This window comes from Cynocephalus volans, chromosome 12, assembly GCF_027409185.1.
Source record: "Cynocephalus volans isolate mCynVol1 chromosome 12, mCynVol1.pri, whole genome shotgun sequence".
Classification (NCBI taxonomy): Eukaryota; Metazoa; Chordata; class Mammalia; order Dermoptera; family Cynocephalidae; genus Cynocephalus; species Cynocephalus volans.
Genome location: NC_084471.1, coordinates 76,629,553 through 76,643,229, shown reverse-complemented (window position 1 = coordinate 76,643,229; position 13,677 = coordinate 76,629,553). Strand labels below are relative to the sequence as shown.

The 13,677-nt window shown below is 33.3% G+C and overlaps 1 protein-coding gene across 3 annotated transcripts in view; it reads right to left on the bottom strand.

Moving 5' to 3' along the window:
• Positions 1 to 13,677, bottom strand: part of GXYLT1 (glucoside xylosyltransferase 1) — a 58,677-nt gene that overhangs the window by 20,302 nt on the left and 24,698 nt on the right. For 2 of the 3 annotated variants that reach the window (XM_063075899.1, XM_063075900.1), the window contains 3 exons: positions 10,195 to 10,366; positions 7,490 to 7,615; positions 4,215 to 4,466 (listed from right to left, as the gene is read on the bottom strand). In XM_063075899.1, the coding sequence (XP_062931969.1) occupies positions 4,215 to 4,466; positions 7,490 to 7,615; positions 10,195 to 10,366 (550 nt within the window). The remainder of the gene's footprint in view (positions 1 to 4,214; positions 4,467 to 7,489; positions 7,616 to 10,194; positions 10,367 to 13,677) is intronic. The other variant, XM_063075901.1, reaches the window with a different exon arrangement.

Sequence of the window (13,677 nt, the reverse complement as noted above, 5' to 3'; positions counted from 1 at the left end):
GTATTATTTGCTGATGATATAACCTAGAATATCCAAGATAGCCAACAAAAAACTATGAGAAATGAATTTAATAAAGAGGCATTATATATAAAATGAGTCATTAAGAAACAGAAAAACAACCAAGAAATGGGTGAAGGATATGGACAAACAGCCATTTACAAAAGAGGTAACTGAAAGGGCTAAAAATTATATGCAAAGATTTCCAAGCACACTGGTAGTATGATCAGGAAAATGCAAATTAAAAAAAATATTTTTTTTTCAGCCATACAACTATATATTCATACTAGATAAATACAAATAAAACCAAATCATCCATTCTCCACATCATATACACATTAAAAATATGATTATGTGTACTGACACACAAATCAGTCAATCACATTTGCTAAATGAAAAAAGCTGAAGATGTTTACAAGAATCCTATAAATAAGTGCTAATGCACATGTATACTTGTCCCATACTTAATATTTTAAAAGATCTGAAGAATACATAGCAAAGTTTATAGTGTCACTTTGGGAAAAGACATGAAACTGGGGAGAGATGTATAAAGGGGGCCTTGTCTTTTCACTCTACGTACAATGAATTGTTTGAATTTTTAGAATAATTTAGTTTTGTAATTTTTATAAATTACTAATTTTAGCAAACCGACTACCAAACTGCATATGTATGACATTAAGATCAATTAGTTTTATTTTTAGAATTATGTATGCTTTTGAAAATGGATGGCTCATTATCAGTCTATCCTACACATGAAGATAAAATTGACAAAGGACTATTCGTATTAGGCTCCAACAATGCTAACTGGGAACTCATCAATTCTCAAATATTAGTTACTCCGCTTTGAAAAGTTCTACCTTTTTTGGCAAGATGTTCATTGATACTATTCTGCTCTCATAAGCTATATGCAATATCAAAATAGAAGTCCATCACATACATCTCTCAAATATGTAAAAACAATATGTCTACCTTATATAAAGTGCTCTTTTCCAGTATTTTTCATTAATTCATTTATGGCCTAGTTTCTAATGATCTATTGAGTTGCTCCTTTATGTCACACACCATGCTAAATATCCTGAATACAAAGCTGTACAAAAGACACACCCTACCCTCAGCAGGTGGAGAAAACAGACAAAAAATACTTTACAAAGTAATATATGGCAGGACATAAACAAGGTACAGTAAACATACAAGGAAAGGATTCCCAAGATGCTTATTTATAGTCTTTGATTTTTCTCTAATAAATAGAAAAAGGTTAAAAAAAATAAATTTAAATATAATTTTTTTAAGAGGGAAAAAAGAAATACCCTAAAATAAGGATCCAACACTGCAAATATGATTGTAACACAAAATACAAAGTAACAGCTTAACCAATGTTATATCATTGTCTATTAAGCATTATGAAAAAAAATTAGTAATAAGTTGAACTTTTAGAAGTAGAGAATACAACTGTGGTTACTAGAGGATGTGAAGTGGAGGAGTGAGGGGGGATAGTAAGAAATTGCCTAATGAACACAAAATTACACCTAGATAGGAAAAATAAGTTCTAGTTGTGTACAATTTGCTAGGCATCTATAATTAACAATAATTTCTTATATGTTTTAAAATGGCTAAAACAGAGGAGCTTAAATGCTCTCACCTCAAAGACACAATAAATTTTTGCAATAATGAATTTGCTAACTACCATGATTTGATCATTATGCACTGTGTACATGTACTGAAATATAACCCTGTACCCCATAAATATGCACAATCAATACATTTCAATTAAAAAATAATATTAAAAATTTTTTTTTTAATTTTAAAAAGCACTATGAAATATAAAAAACAAAAGAGTAGAATTTTTACTATTTTAACTTTTGAATATATACAGCTATGAATAGTAGGAACTGGGTGACAGCAAAACACATTAAGAATTTAAAATATGACCTTTATCCTAAATGGGTGGCATTGGGGCTTGTTATGTGATAAGAACTATGGGGCAACCTTCATGAATCTATCTGTATGAAACAGTTTGGAAAGTGATTACAAGTAATTCAGTTATAACTCTAAAGATCTAGAATTTAACATCTGTGCCATAAATTGTAGGAAAAAACAAGGCAATGTTTGCTACAGATAAAGACAGAAAAACAACCAAGAAAAATAAAGATATATGAGAAAAAGAATTTTTAAAAAATCAATGAATTTTGTAGAACCATCTCAGCAAACATAAATATAATAGCAGTATTTGAAAACAAAACAAATCTGAGTCACAGGGCAAAAATAGGGTTGTTTATAACAAAGGGATAGTAGGCATGAAGTAAATTATACCTACTGAATTACTGTACAATCAATCCTCTTATATTTTTCTTCATAAAGTCATTAATATGCAGAAGAAAAAAAAGTTTGAAAGTTTAGAAATTATTTCAAACCCCATACCTACATCTCTAGTTGGCTTAGAACATGCCACAGAAGGGAGAGAGAGAAACTATTAAAGTATTTAAGAATGACACTTAAATAAGTAAAAGGTGAGTAAAAAATAATAATTTCAAGTACATAAGGCTGTATTTTTAAGTTTTTTTTTTTTAAATCAAGTGGTGTTACATTAAATTATCTCTATGGTTCTTTGCAACACAATTTCTCATAATTCTACGAATTTTAAATGCAGCTACTGAGAAATCACATTATTTCTTAGCAGATAATCTTACAGCACCATCTTCTGGTACAATATTACTGTGCATAGTCTAACAATCAGAAAATAACAATGTTATTATGCTGGTTTTATTTCGTAAAACTTTCTGGTGGATGAAATTTAAAAATTCAAGATATAACAAACTAAGTAACTGAAGAAAGATGTTCTCTCTTAAGCAAGAGCAGAGATTACCTAGCAACAATCTCATTAATGCATTCAACTGTGGGAGACAAAACCGAATTAAAATCAAGATTTCAGAAAGGTTCAGAAAATAGAAGGCTAAGGGCCGGCCCGTGGCTCACTTGGGAGAGTGTGGTGCTGATAACACCAAGGCCACGGGTTCAGATTCCTATATATGGATGGCCGGTTAACTCACTTGGGAGAGCATTGACAACACCAGGTCAAGGTTAAGATCTCCTTACCGGTCATAACAAATATATACACATACAAACATAGATAGATACTGATACAATAAAAGACATAATATCCCTTAATGTGTGATTTAGTCCTAACTAGATAAAAAGGATTAAATATTTAAGTCTATATCCCTGGAAGTAAAGCCAACAGTGTTTGCTCAGTAGTCATTGTTTTTAGCTAAATTTAACTGCTTAATACGTGCCATGCTCTGGACTAAGTATTTTAAAGGGATCTCTTCTAAAATAACTTAGATAAAACCATTTACTATCTCTATTTTTCAGTTGAGAGAACTGACATTTGAAAGTTAATTAACTGGCTAGTGGTTAAGTAGTGTACATGTGGCAAAGCTGCACATGAAGCCAGAATGAATCCAGAGCCCACAAACTACAGTGATTTACCACATACAACTAATCTATGTGAAACTTGTCAACAGTGGAACAAACTGATGTCTTCAGAATGCACAATCAGAGAATTTAAATAGCCTGATTCTTCCACTGACCCCACAATTTGAGAGATCAGAAACATGCAGGAAGTTTTTTTGTTTTTTTTTTTTAAGTTAACTCCCAGTAGCACCATAATAGCCAACGTTCACTATGTATTAGCCACTATTCTGACTCACTTAATCTTCACAAAAGCCCTAGGACATTGGTACTGTAATTCCCATTTCACAAATGAGAAAACTGAAGCCCAGAGATGTTCAAAACTTACCCAAGGTCACCGAGTTACTAAGTAAGATGCCAGGGTTTAAACCAGACCAACAAGTTGCAGAATCTATGCTATTAACCACAACTCTGTGTTACCCCTAAGATATATCATACTTTAGATGCAAGTATTCTATGGCTGTACTACAAAATACCTACTACTTCCTGAAATGACAATCTAGGAAGATGATGTTCACTTCTTAGTGCACTGTTATTTTACTTCATTGTAATGCCATCTGGTTTGGCGTACTGTAAAGCTCTACTGAACAGAATACGATGAACACACTATTCTTCAGTTATTCCAGAAAAACAAAAAAATTCTATATAGTTCAATCTAGGTTTCAATAAAAGAAAACTAAACTGGAAAGCAAACAATTTAGAAGGAAAAAAGAGAAATGTTAACCAGCTACATGTATCAAGTGACTTACCTTGAAATACTTCCTCCTCATTCGAGTCATGTTCATCAACATAACTCCAGAGTTTATTCCAGTTTTTCCATAGTATGGATGTCTAGCAAAACGATTATACCATCCTATTCGAGGCTCCTCATGTTCTGGTGCCATTGCAGCAATTTGTGTGGTATTAAACTTCTTTAGTAAAGACCAAATATCATCAACAGGTCGTAAAAAAAGGATGTCAGTGTCAACATACAATAGTGAGTCCACTTCTTTCAGGATTAACTATGAGGAGAGATATTCAAATCATTAACTATAATTCTATTTGCTTAATAAAAAACATAAAAGAGGAAATAATTATAAAAGATATCCCTAAGAGATAAGCTACTGTACATTAATTTTTTTGAAGTAGTTTTTTCCTAAATCTGCCATTTTTGACAACAGCATATTGTAAAGATACTATGTTAATCTTTATAGTAACTTTTAGAGAAGGAAAGCTATAAAAAACAAACCAAAACAAAAAAATACTAACAATTGGGAAAATAAAAGCAATATCTTCAAAGATCAGGGAGGAGATGTTTTTCATAACAAAAAACTACATTAACTTAAGTGAAATTATATCTCAAATTCCAATCTCCTGGATAAATACAGAAATATACCAACACAAGTGAAGATCTTCTAAACTCATCCCCCTCAGCCTTTACACTGGTATCTTTACATCACTTCAGTATCAACCGGTAAGAGGCAGAGCCAAACAGAGTCCACGTTCTTATCCTATGCTTACCATCTCCCAGCAAATGAAAGAAAATGTGCACTTAGCAAGAGTAAAGAGAAGACTTGTCTTACAAGAAAAATTAGCTATGTTGTACTTTCTGAGATGTTAAATCTTCAACATGTGCCTTCCACAAGGATTTTTACAGGTAATTTTTTATTTCTGCTTTACCCACATACTTTAGAATCTGACTACTGCAAATTTAAATTTATTGCCTATCCTGGTTTATTAATAAGATTCCATGATTGTATTAACCTAAACCTTTTAAATTAAGAATATAATGAGAACAAGAGTTTGATCCCCATTCTGCTACTTTTCAAAGCTGCTACTTCATGCAACTAAAGTTAAGCCATCACCTTAATGAGCAGCTACAGGATGAAATCACCTCATTCCTCTCTCAGTTCACTATCAGCTGATTTAACTTCAGGCTGAGAAAAAAATCTGATGATTAACTGCAGAGCCTAAGTAGCGAAGGTTCACTTGCTCAAAAATGTCAACTAAAAGCGGGGTGTGGGGGAATGTCTCTCTTCTTGGAGGGAGGGGGAAAAGGGAAGTGAGGAGAATCATTTTAATTATCAACATTTTCCTTCTGTACCACAATACATCATCTGTTTACAGATTACTATATTCTTAGCAGACTAGGAAGATGCTGCATAAAGCTCCAAGTTCAATGTTAGGAACCACTACCAATTGGAGATCAGACCTAAGGTTACATAATAACCATGCCAGTATTTTTCTATGGTTCATTTTGGAAGAAGACACTGGCAGAGTTTACATTAGTTCTGTTCATTCATCTATTTCAAAGGAAAAGAAACAGCAGAAAAGTTTATCACTAGGAAAAATAAAGCATCAATTTACTGAAATCTGGCTTTAAAATGCAGAAGTAACAGTAAAGTGTAAAGACAATTTGACAATTTTCATTTTAGTACTTAAAATTACATTTAGGGGGCCGGCCCGTGGCTCACTCGGGAGAGTGCGGTGCTGATAACACCAAGGCCCCGGGTTCGGATCCCATATACGGATGGCCGGTTCGCTCACTGGCTGAGCATGGTGCTCCCAACACCAAGTCAAGGGTTAAGATCCCCTTACCGGTCATCTTTTTAAAAAAAAAAAAAAAATTACATTTAGGAATTTAACCACATCATATCATTAAATGATCTGACAAATTTTTATCAGGACATCAACAATTAAACTTGTTAATAAAGTAGAACAAAATGACATAGAAATGGTTGTAGCCGCAGGCTTTTCTTTCATCATGTACTGTTTTTTCAATAACATATTTGTGTGATTACTTGTTTAATGTCTGTATCCCTCATTAGACAATAAACTCTATGAAAACAAGAAACCTCTCTGTTCCGTCCATTCCTATACACACAGCATTTCAGTACAGATGACTGGCAGAAAATAGGCACTCATATACTAATTAAATGAATGGGACACTACAATAATTCAACATAAAATTTAATTTAGGAAGTTACAAAGACCATAAAATGTATCTAAAAATTTTCAGGCTTTTCCCCAATCTTAATCCCTTACTTGTATGTTTTTACAGCTAAAGGGAAAGGTGAGAAAGATCCTAAGATCCCAACTTTTTATGCACAGCAACAAAATACTGGTTACACAGACTTGGCTATCAAAATTACAACTTAAATTTAAAACTTATTGACATCCTGGATTCGGTAAATTATATTCTTAATATGCTAAAGACTGCCTTAGTCCATTTAATAACAAGTAACTGAAGGTTCTTCCTAATAATTCACATAATTTCCAAAAACTTGTGTACTTCTTAAATTCAATATTTCTACTACCATAAATTTTTTTCATTTACTAAATTTTTAAATCGACAATACCATTAAGTATTTTAAACATCATACTGATCCAAACGACTACTGTGAATTTTAAAACTGTGGGTGAAATCAATTCAAAACGAAATAGGTAACTTTGCTTCAGAATATTTTTAGATGGGGGAAAAAAAAAAAATCAAGGTTTATAACCAGAGAACACTACCAAAGAAAAGCTCTCCTGAATAAATGGTTCCCATTTTCCCTTTGGGTTCACATGCCTTACATGTTATATCTGTGTTTAAGTATCAGTTAGAAAAGATAAACTGACTCGGTACAATAAGACAGAAATGGTTATTTAATGACGCAATTTACCTCATTTCCCAAACTATAAATGTAGTCTGCAATTTGATGGTTATACCGCCACTGCATTTCTGCTGGCAACAAACTTGGCTCCATTAACATCTAACGACCTCTACTTCTTAGAGATAAAACAGTTCATAGCAACTGAATAAATTAAAGTGTAAGAAATGGTACTGCAACAGAAATTACTACAAATTTTTCATTTTTAACAGGGGTTTTAATATAGCTTTGACTTATTCTATGGGAATTTTTTTCTCATGTTTAAAAGCAAAACAGTGCATGCACAAGTGTGTATCAATTTATTTAACTGAATTTACATGTAATTCTTCAGAAACTCATCTGTATAAAAGTGACATTTAAAAAAAAAAAAAACACTGGTGGAAAAAACTTACTGGCAAGAACAATCTTTGGGAAGCACATGGTTTAAAGAGTTTTTTCCACTCCGCTGCATTCTCACTTGGAAAGGTTATGGGATATAATGTATAAGTAAATGTTTGTAGAAATGACCAGCTGTCAAGCTAAAAAACATAAAAAAATAAAAATGAATCCAGTTTAGATTTGTTTCACTTTAAATTTTCTCTGCAAAATCATAAACCAACAGATTATGAAACAGAACAGTTAAAAATTTAGATAGTACACATTTTATGTTGTGCACCGTTAAGAGATTCTTCTTTTTCACCATTTTCTTTGTTTTCATTCAAAATCTAAAAATCATAGTAATATGCCAGAAAGACTTTACCATTAAGATCTGAGGCATAATGGAAGTTATTAGGGTATGAATCACAAAATCAGAAAGTTGAAAGCCTTGCAAATGTTCACCTTCCTCAACTTTACCTGATATGTAAAGTCTCTCAATCCCTAAACAATTTAAAACTCAGAAAAATTAAGCACTAATTTTATTAGCATAGTATGTGGGATATAATACAATATATTCACAAAGTCAGATCAGTATGAAACTGGTTAAAAATATTTGTCCATCTATGCATAGTTTTAATATGCATGGATATTCCTGACTTATTAACTGAATATTCTGATAAATATACATCCAATGCCAATTTTTAAAAAATCATTACAAAAAGCAAAATATATCTGAAAATCTATTAACAAATACATTGACTCTGCAGTTTTCTGAACGCATTTCAAAACAATGAATTTCAAATTCAGTTTAAGTATTACCTATCACTCTTGCTTCAACAGAACTGTGGATTCAAATTTCCTGAAAAACATTCAGAAACAATCTATGAGGGAGAAAAACTAAGTAGTTTATGTAACAAGCTGAAGATATTATCTTTTTGAACTATGACTGTGTTCAAGCAATTTTAAAAAATTATCTTCCAACATAGTTTAAGAGAATGCTTTTATTTCCAACACTCTGTTTTGGTGTTTCTGTTAATTATTTTAAAACACTACCTCTTTTATTTTCCCTGCCCAACTTATATATCAAATCTTAATCAGTTTTCACTTTAACATTATAAATATTTAATCATCTCTTTTGCTCTAAAAGCATGTTCCACAAAATATTTGATATTCTTTCATCAAAAGCAAAACCAAACATTTTCAGTGTTGATTATTATAGTCAAAGGAAAACTAAGTTTAAAAATACTATGTATGTTACACAAGTAATATAACTCAGCCAGGTTTGAACACGACACGGAGGCTGCAACCCAAGATGAAGCAATAAATGTTTTACTTGTTTATTACATTTTCAAAGGTTTCTACAGTTGGTAGCAGTCTGTTACTATTCTCTTAACTGGGAGGACAAGATTAATTCTTCAGTTAATATTTTAGAAAACAATCCAGATAAAGAGATCAAAATATCAAAAATATAGATCCTAGAAATACTTTTAAACAGTAAGTAAACCTTTATACCTCTTGGATTAAAAGATTTTGGCAGAAAACTAAAAAACCTGAGATCACAAGTGGTATTTTTCACTCAATAAGAAAAATGAACACTAATTTAATATGAAAAAACATCAAAAAAAATTTTTTTACATAGTTAGACCAAGCATAAAAATCCAAATTAGTTTAAAAGCTTAATTTAGTGGGAATAGAGATAGAAGACAGAGACAGAAAGACAGACAGGCAGGCAGGCAGACAGACAGAAGAGAGGATAATCATTAGCATCATCTTTAATACCATCTCAGAACATAAGGTAGTGAGATTTCAGGTGAATTTTCTTTTTCTTACATATTCTCCTCCCTGTATCTTCTGTTCTCTTCTTACATAGTAATAATTTTTTAAGAAGGATGCAAGGCTGTCCTGATTAAACTATATTTTCCACCCCCACTAACAGCTAGTTATGGTCATATGACTAAATTTAGACCAATGTGATATTGGCAGAAATGTCACAATTACTTCTGGAAAGTGTCCTTAAAGAGAAGGAGGGGATTGTCTTCCTTCATTCCATCCCCTCCTGATGTTGGATAAAATATAGGTGTGATGGCTGGAGCTTGAGATGCTGTCTGGGACCATGAGGTAGAAAGAAGCCTCATGCTGAAAATAGCTCAGTCAGAAGAAGCCAGCATCCCCTGAAGATGAAGAGCTGTCATATAACCCAGACTGCCTACTTTTACATGAGAGAGAAATTAACATCTTTCCTGTTTAAGCCACTGTTATTTTGGATTTTCTGCCACTGCAGGCAAATTGATTCTAATACAAAACCAAAATAAATAACTTTCTTGTCAGAGCAAGAAGCCACTCCCCTCTATATTGTCAATCAAGAATTCCCTCCCCTCAAAATAGGACTGAAAGCTTTGTGCACATTCATGCTTACTGACACGCTCCCAAACCAAGGATGGGTACAAAATTAAATCATACATGGTCTCAGTCAAACATTCTGAAACTATAGTCAGTAAAATAAAACCTCCTTGCTTGGCAAAGGACATTTAAAGTAGCTTACACTGTTCAAAAACAAACCTTCCCCTTATACCCTAGATCTGGACTCTTAGATGGAAGTGGTACAAGGAGTACTCTCACTCCAGGAGGGCAGAGTTACACAATAAATGCTCTTGTTCAATAAAGGAATAAAACAACATCCTATTATAGTACACTACTAAATATTCTACTCAACAATCTTGACTAAGTCTCAAATACTTACTCTGTCTTTAAAGCTATCATGTAGCTGATCTTCAGCAAAAATATGAAACTGAAGAGGTTTGATGCTGAAAATGATAGCTGACTTCAACATGGTCATAGTTTCTTCCAGTCTTTCACCACAGGCCACTACAGCTAGGTGCATTTTCTCAACAGGCTGTATTTTCAGACTATACCTAATGGGGGGAAAAAATCACATTTTCCAACAGTTTTAGTACATGTGTACAACATGGTATTTTTACTATGTTCAAAAACTCAAGTTCAAAGCTTCTATTTAAGAAACAAAGAAATATCAAATTACAAACTATTACAATGTTGAATCAATCATATGCAAGTATATCTATAGTCTGAACCAGCCTTTCTCAACCAATGTTCCTCACTAGAAACCACAGAGGACAAAAAAATGACTACTTTCTCAATTCTCCCAATAATACATAACAAACACCACTGTAACTGCCCAGGAGAAAAGCACACTGGATGCCTCAGGGAATTAGGGCTTAATTTTGTTTTTTTTTTTTTTTTTTTTTGGTCTTTTTCGTGACCGGCACTCAGCCAGTGAGTGCACCGGCCATTCCTATATAGGATCCGAACCCGCGGCAGGAGCATCGCTGCACTCCCAGCGCTGCACTCTCCCGAGTGCGCCACTGGCTTGGCCCAAGGGCTTAATTTTCTCAAGGAATCCACTGAGGAAGACAACATCACTGATTTAAAAATCTTTCATTCAATTTTTTAAAAACTTTTTTATTAATAAAAACAATAATAGCCTTTAACACATTCTTATTTCATCTAAAAAGCCTTTAACACATTCTTATTTCATCTAAAACCTTTCCCACCAACAGATCATTATGAAGTGAACCAAGTCATAATTTCATCCATAAATATTTCAGTATTGTATCTGATCTTCAGCCATATTGATTACAAGAAAAAATTTCCTTCACAAAACTTTTTTCAATGACACACATTCAGTGCCATTTACCAAATATCCAGCAAGACATAAAAACTTCTAAGAAGGTCTAAAACATACTAGTTTACAGTAGTATGTCTTTTTGAAAGGAAAGATTTCCTAAATCCAAGTTATTGGCCTAGGCTACATTAGAACCTCCTAACACAGAGTAGCAGTGTGTAACAGCAGGCTCAAGTACCCTTGAAGGCCTCTTGCATCTGCAGCTGTGCCACTTCTTTCACATGTATGGTGTTGGCATGAGCTTGGGTCTTTATAAAGCTCTCCTATTCTTTTCCTTTGACAGGAATTAGAAAGTAGTAGTATTTCCTCCCTTGTCTGTACCTTCTATCCCTTCCCCTCTTTTCTGCTGAGCCCATCAGTTCGTCACACTGAAACCATGTCAGTGGAAGAGAGACTATCTGTGCCTTCTATATGTGTAAACAAGAGGACATGAACCCAGTTCATCTCAAAACAGTGTAAGCCACAATGACACAGGTTAAAGACAAGGCAATCAACAATTTTACAGAACTCCAAATTATCGCCTCTTTCCAGTAACTACCTCCAGATCTTACTTCTCATGGTAGTATAATGGTTTTCATTAAAGCATAATAAAGGGCTCGGATTGCTTAACTGGCCCATAACTAGATCTTGCTCCAAAGTCAAAAGCCAAGAGAAGACCTAAAAAGTAAACTATAATAGTCATATGTTGTTTTGCCCAGAATTATCTACATACAGAGACAAGAAGTATGATAAACTTTAAGAAATATAAGCAAGATGTTCCCGAAGGGGGGAAAAAAATCCCTCTAGTCCCAGGGACTCTTCGTCCCAGGCAATTTAGCAAGGATATTTCAGTCACACTGCCAGCACTCCTTCCACCAATTTCTACAGGAGTATCGTCACCTACATTGCATTTGCTTTTCTGTTAGGTGTCCCTTTTTAGTAAAACCGTTATATATAGTACAGACTCCAACATCTGAACTAACAAATGAAGTATACTTTAAAGATGTCTCTGCCCAGCACTCTTGTTTCTAGAACCCAAGGACAGGAAAACCAATTGCAACTGGAAGAAATTTAAAGGAAGCTTCCACATCAGAGGAAGTGATAACTAAAATCATAGGGAAGCAATCATTCAAGTAATTCTGACTCCAGTTGAATGGTGGAATCTTGTAAGGGTCTGTAAAAATGTGCTATATTTTAATCACAGTATGAATGAGATAAAAGTCCCTGCGCATTCAAAGAAATGTTTTCCAAAAGGACATTTTTAAGTCAAACCTATTTTTCTACAGATATATGATTAGAAATTCTTCAGATAATTCAAAGATAATACCTGAGGGATGCCAGGGTTAAATTTGGCATAACCTGAGCATCAAAAGTATGACAGTAATGAATAATACGTTCACCAAATAAAAAATATTAGATCAAAAAAATGAATCCATGAGTCCAAAACAATATTAAGTAAAGGAGTACAGGGATAGAGATCTTTATAAAGGATGAATACCAACCAATAAACGTAGAAGGAATGACAGAATTATAAAAATCACTATGACGCAATAACCATTGCAGATAATTTGGACAAGAATAATCAATGAATACTAACACATAGTAACAAAGTATTTTGCCCCCATGTAACAAAGAGAATAAAGATATTGTCACAGTGTAGAAATGTGAGAACGCCACCGTAACCAAGTGATCAAACTTAATAACATTAAACTTATAACATCAGATGCCTCCTGACAGCATGCCCAAGCAAGAATACAGTATCTCCTATGCAGTAATCTTGCCAAAAATCCTGAATCTAATCATGAGATAGGCAAATCCAAATTAAGTGACATTCTGCAAAATGAAACAAAAATATCATGTCACAAAGATGCCACCAACACTCCCACCAAAAAAAAAAAAAAAAAAAAGGCTGGGAACAGTTCAGTTCCAGCATAAAGGAAACCAATTAAATCTAACAGCTGAATGCAATGTATGATCCTTGACTGGGTCCTGAATCAGGAGGAAAAGATATAAAGGACATTAACAGGAGAATAAGGAAAGAAGAATAGGAATAAATATTCTATCACTGTTAAATACATTGAGGTGACAATTTTATTATACTTTTATTGGAGAATGTCCCTGTTCTTAGGAGATACTAGGAGATACATGCTGAAACATGTATTTGGGGATGGGTCATAATGGCTGCAGCTGTCTCTCAAATTGTTCAGGAAAAAAAAAAAAGGCAAAATATTAATAGGTAAATATCTAGGTGAAGGGTATATGGTGTGTTCACTCTACTATTCTTGTATCCTCTGTAGATTAGAAACTTATAAAGTAGAAGGCTGAAGGGGAAGGGTGAATCAGGAAAAAATGTTATTAACTTAATGTTTTACAAATACTGTTAACAGATTTCTAAGCCTCAGGAATAGCCTCTTATTTCAAATAAATCTCTACTACGAAAGAACCATAATATTTTTCTACTATTTTTCTTATTTAGACACCATGAATAGCTTCCAGTGTCTTCTAGCCTATTATTAAATTAGTATTCTCTCTATAAAGAATGAT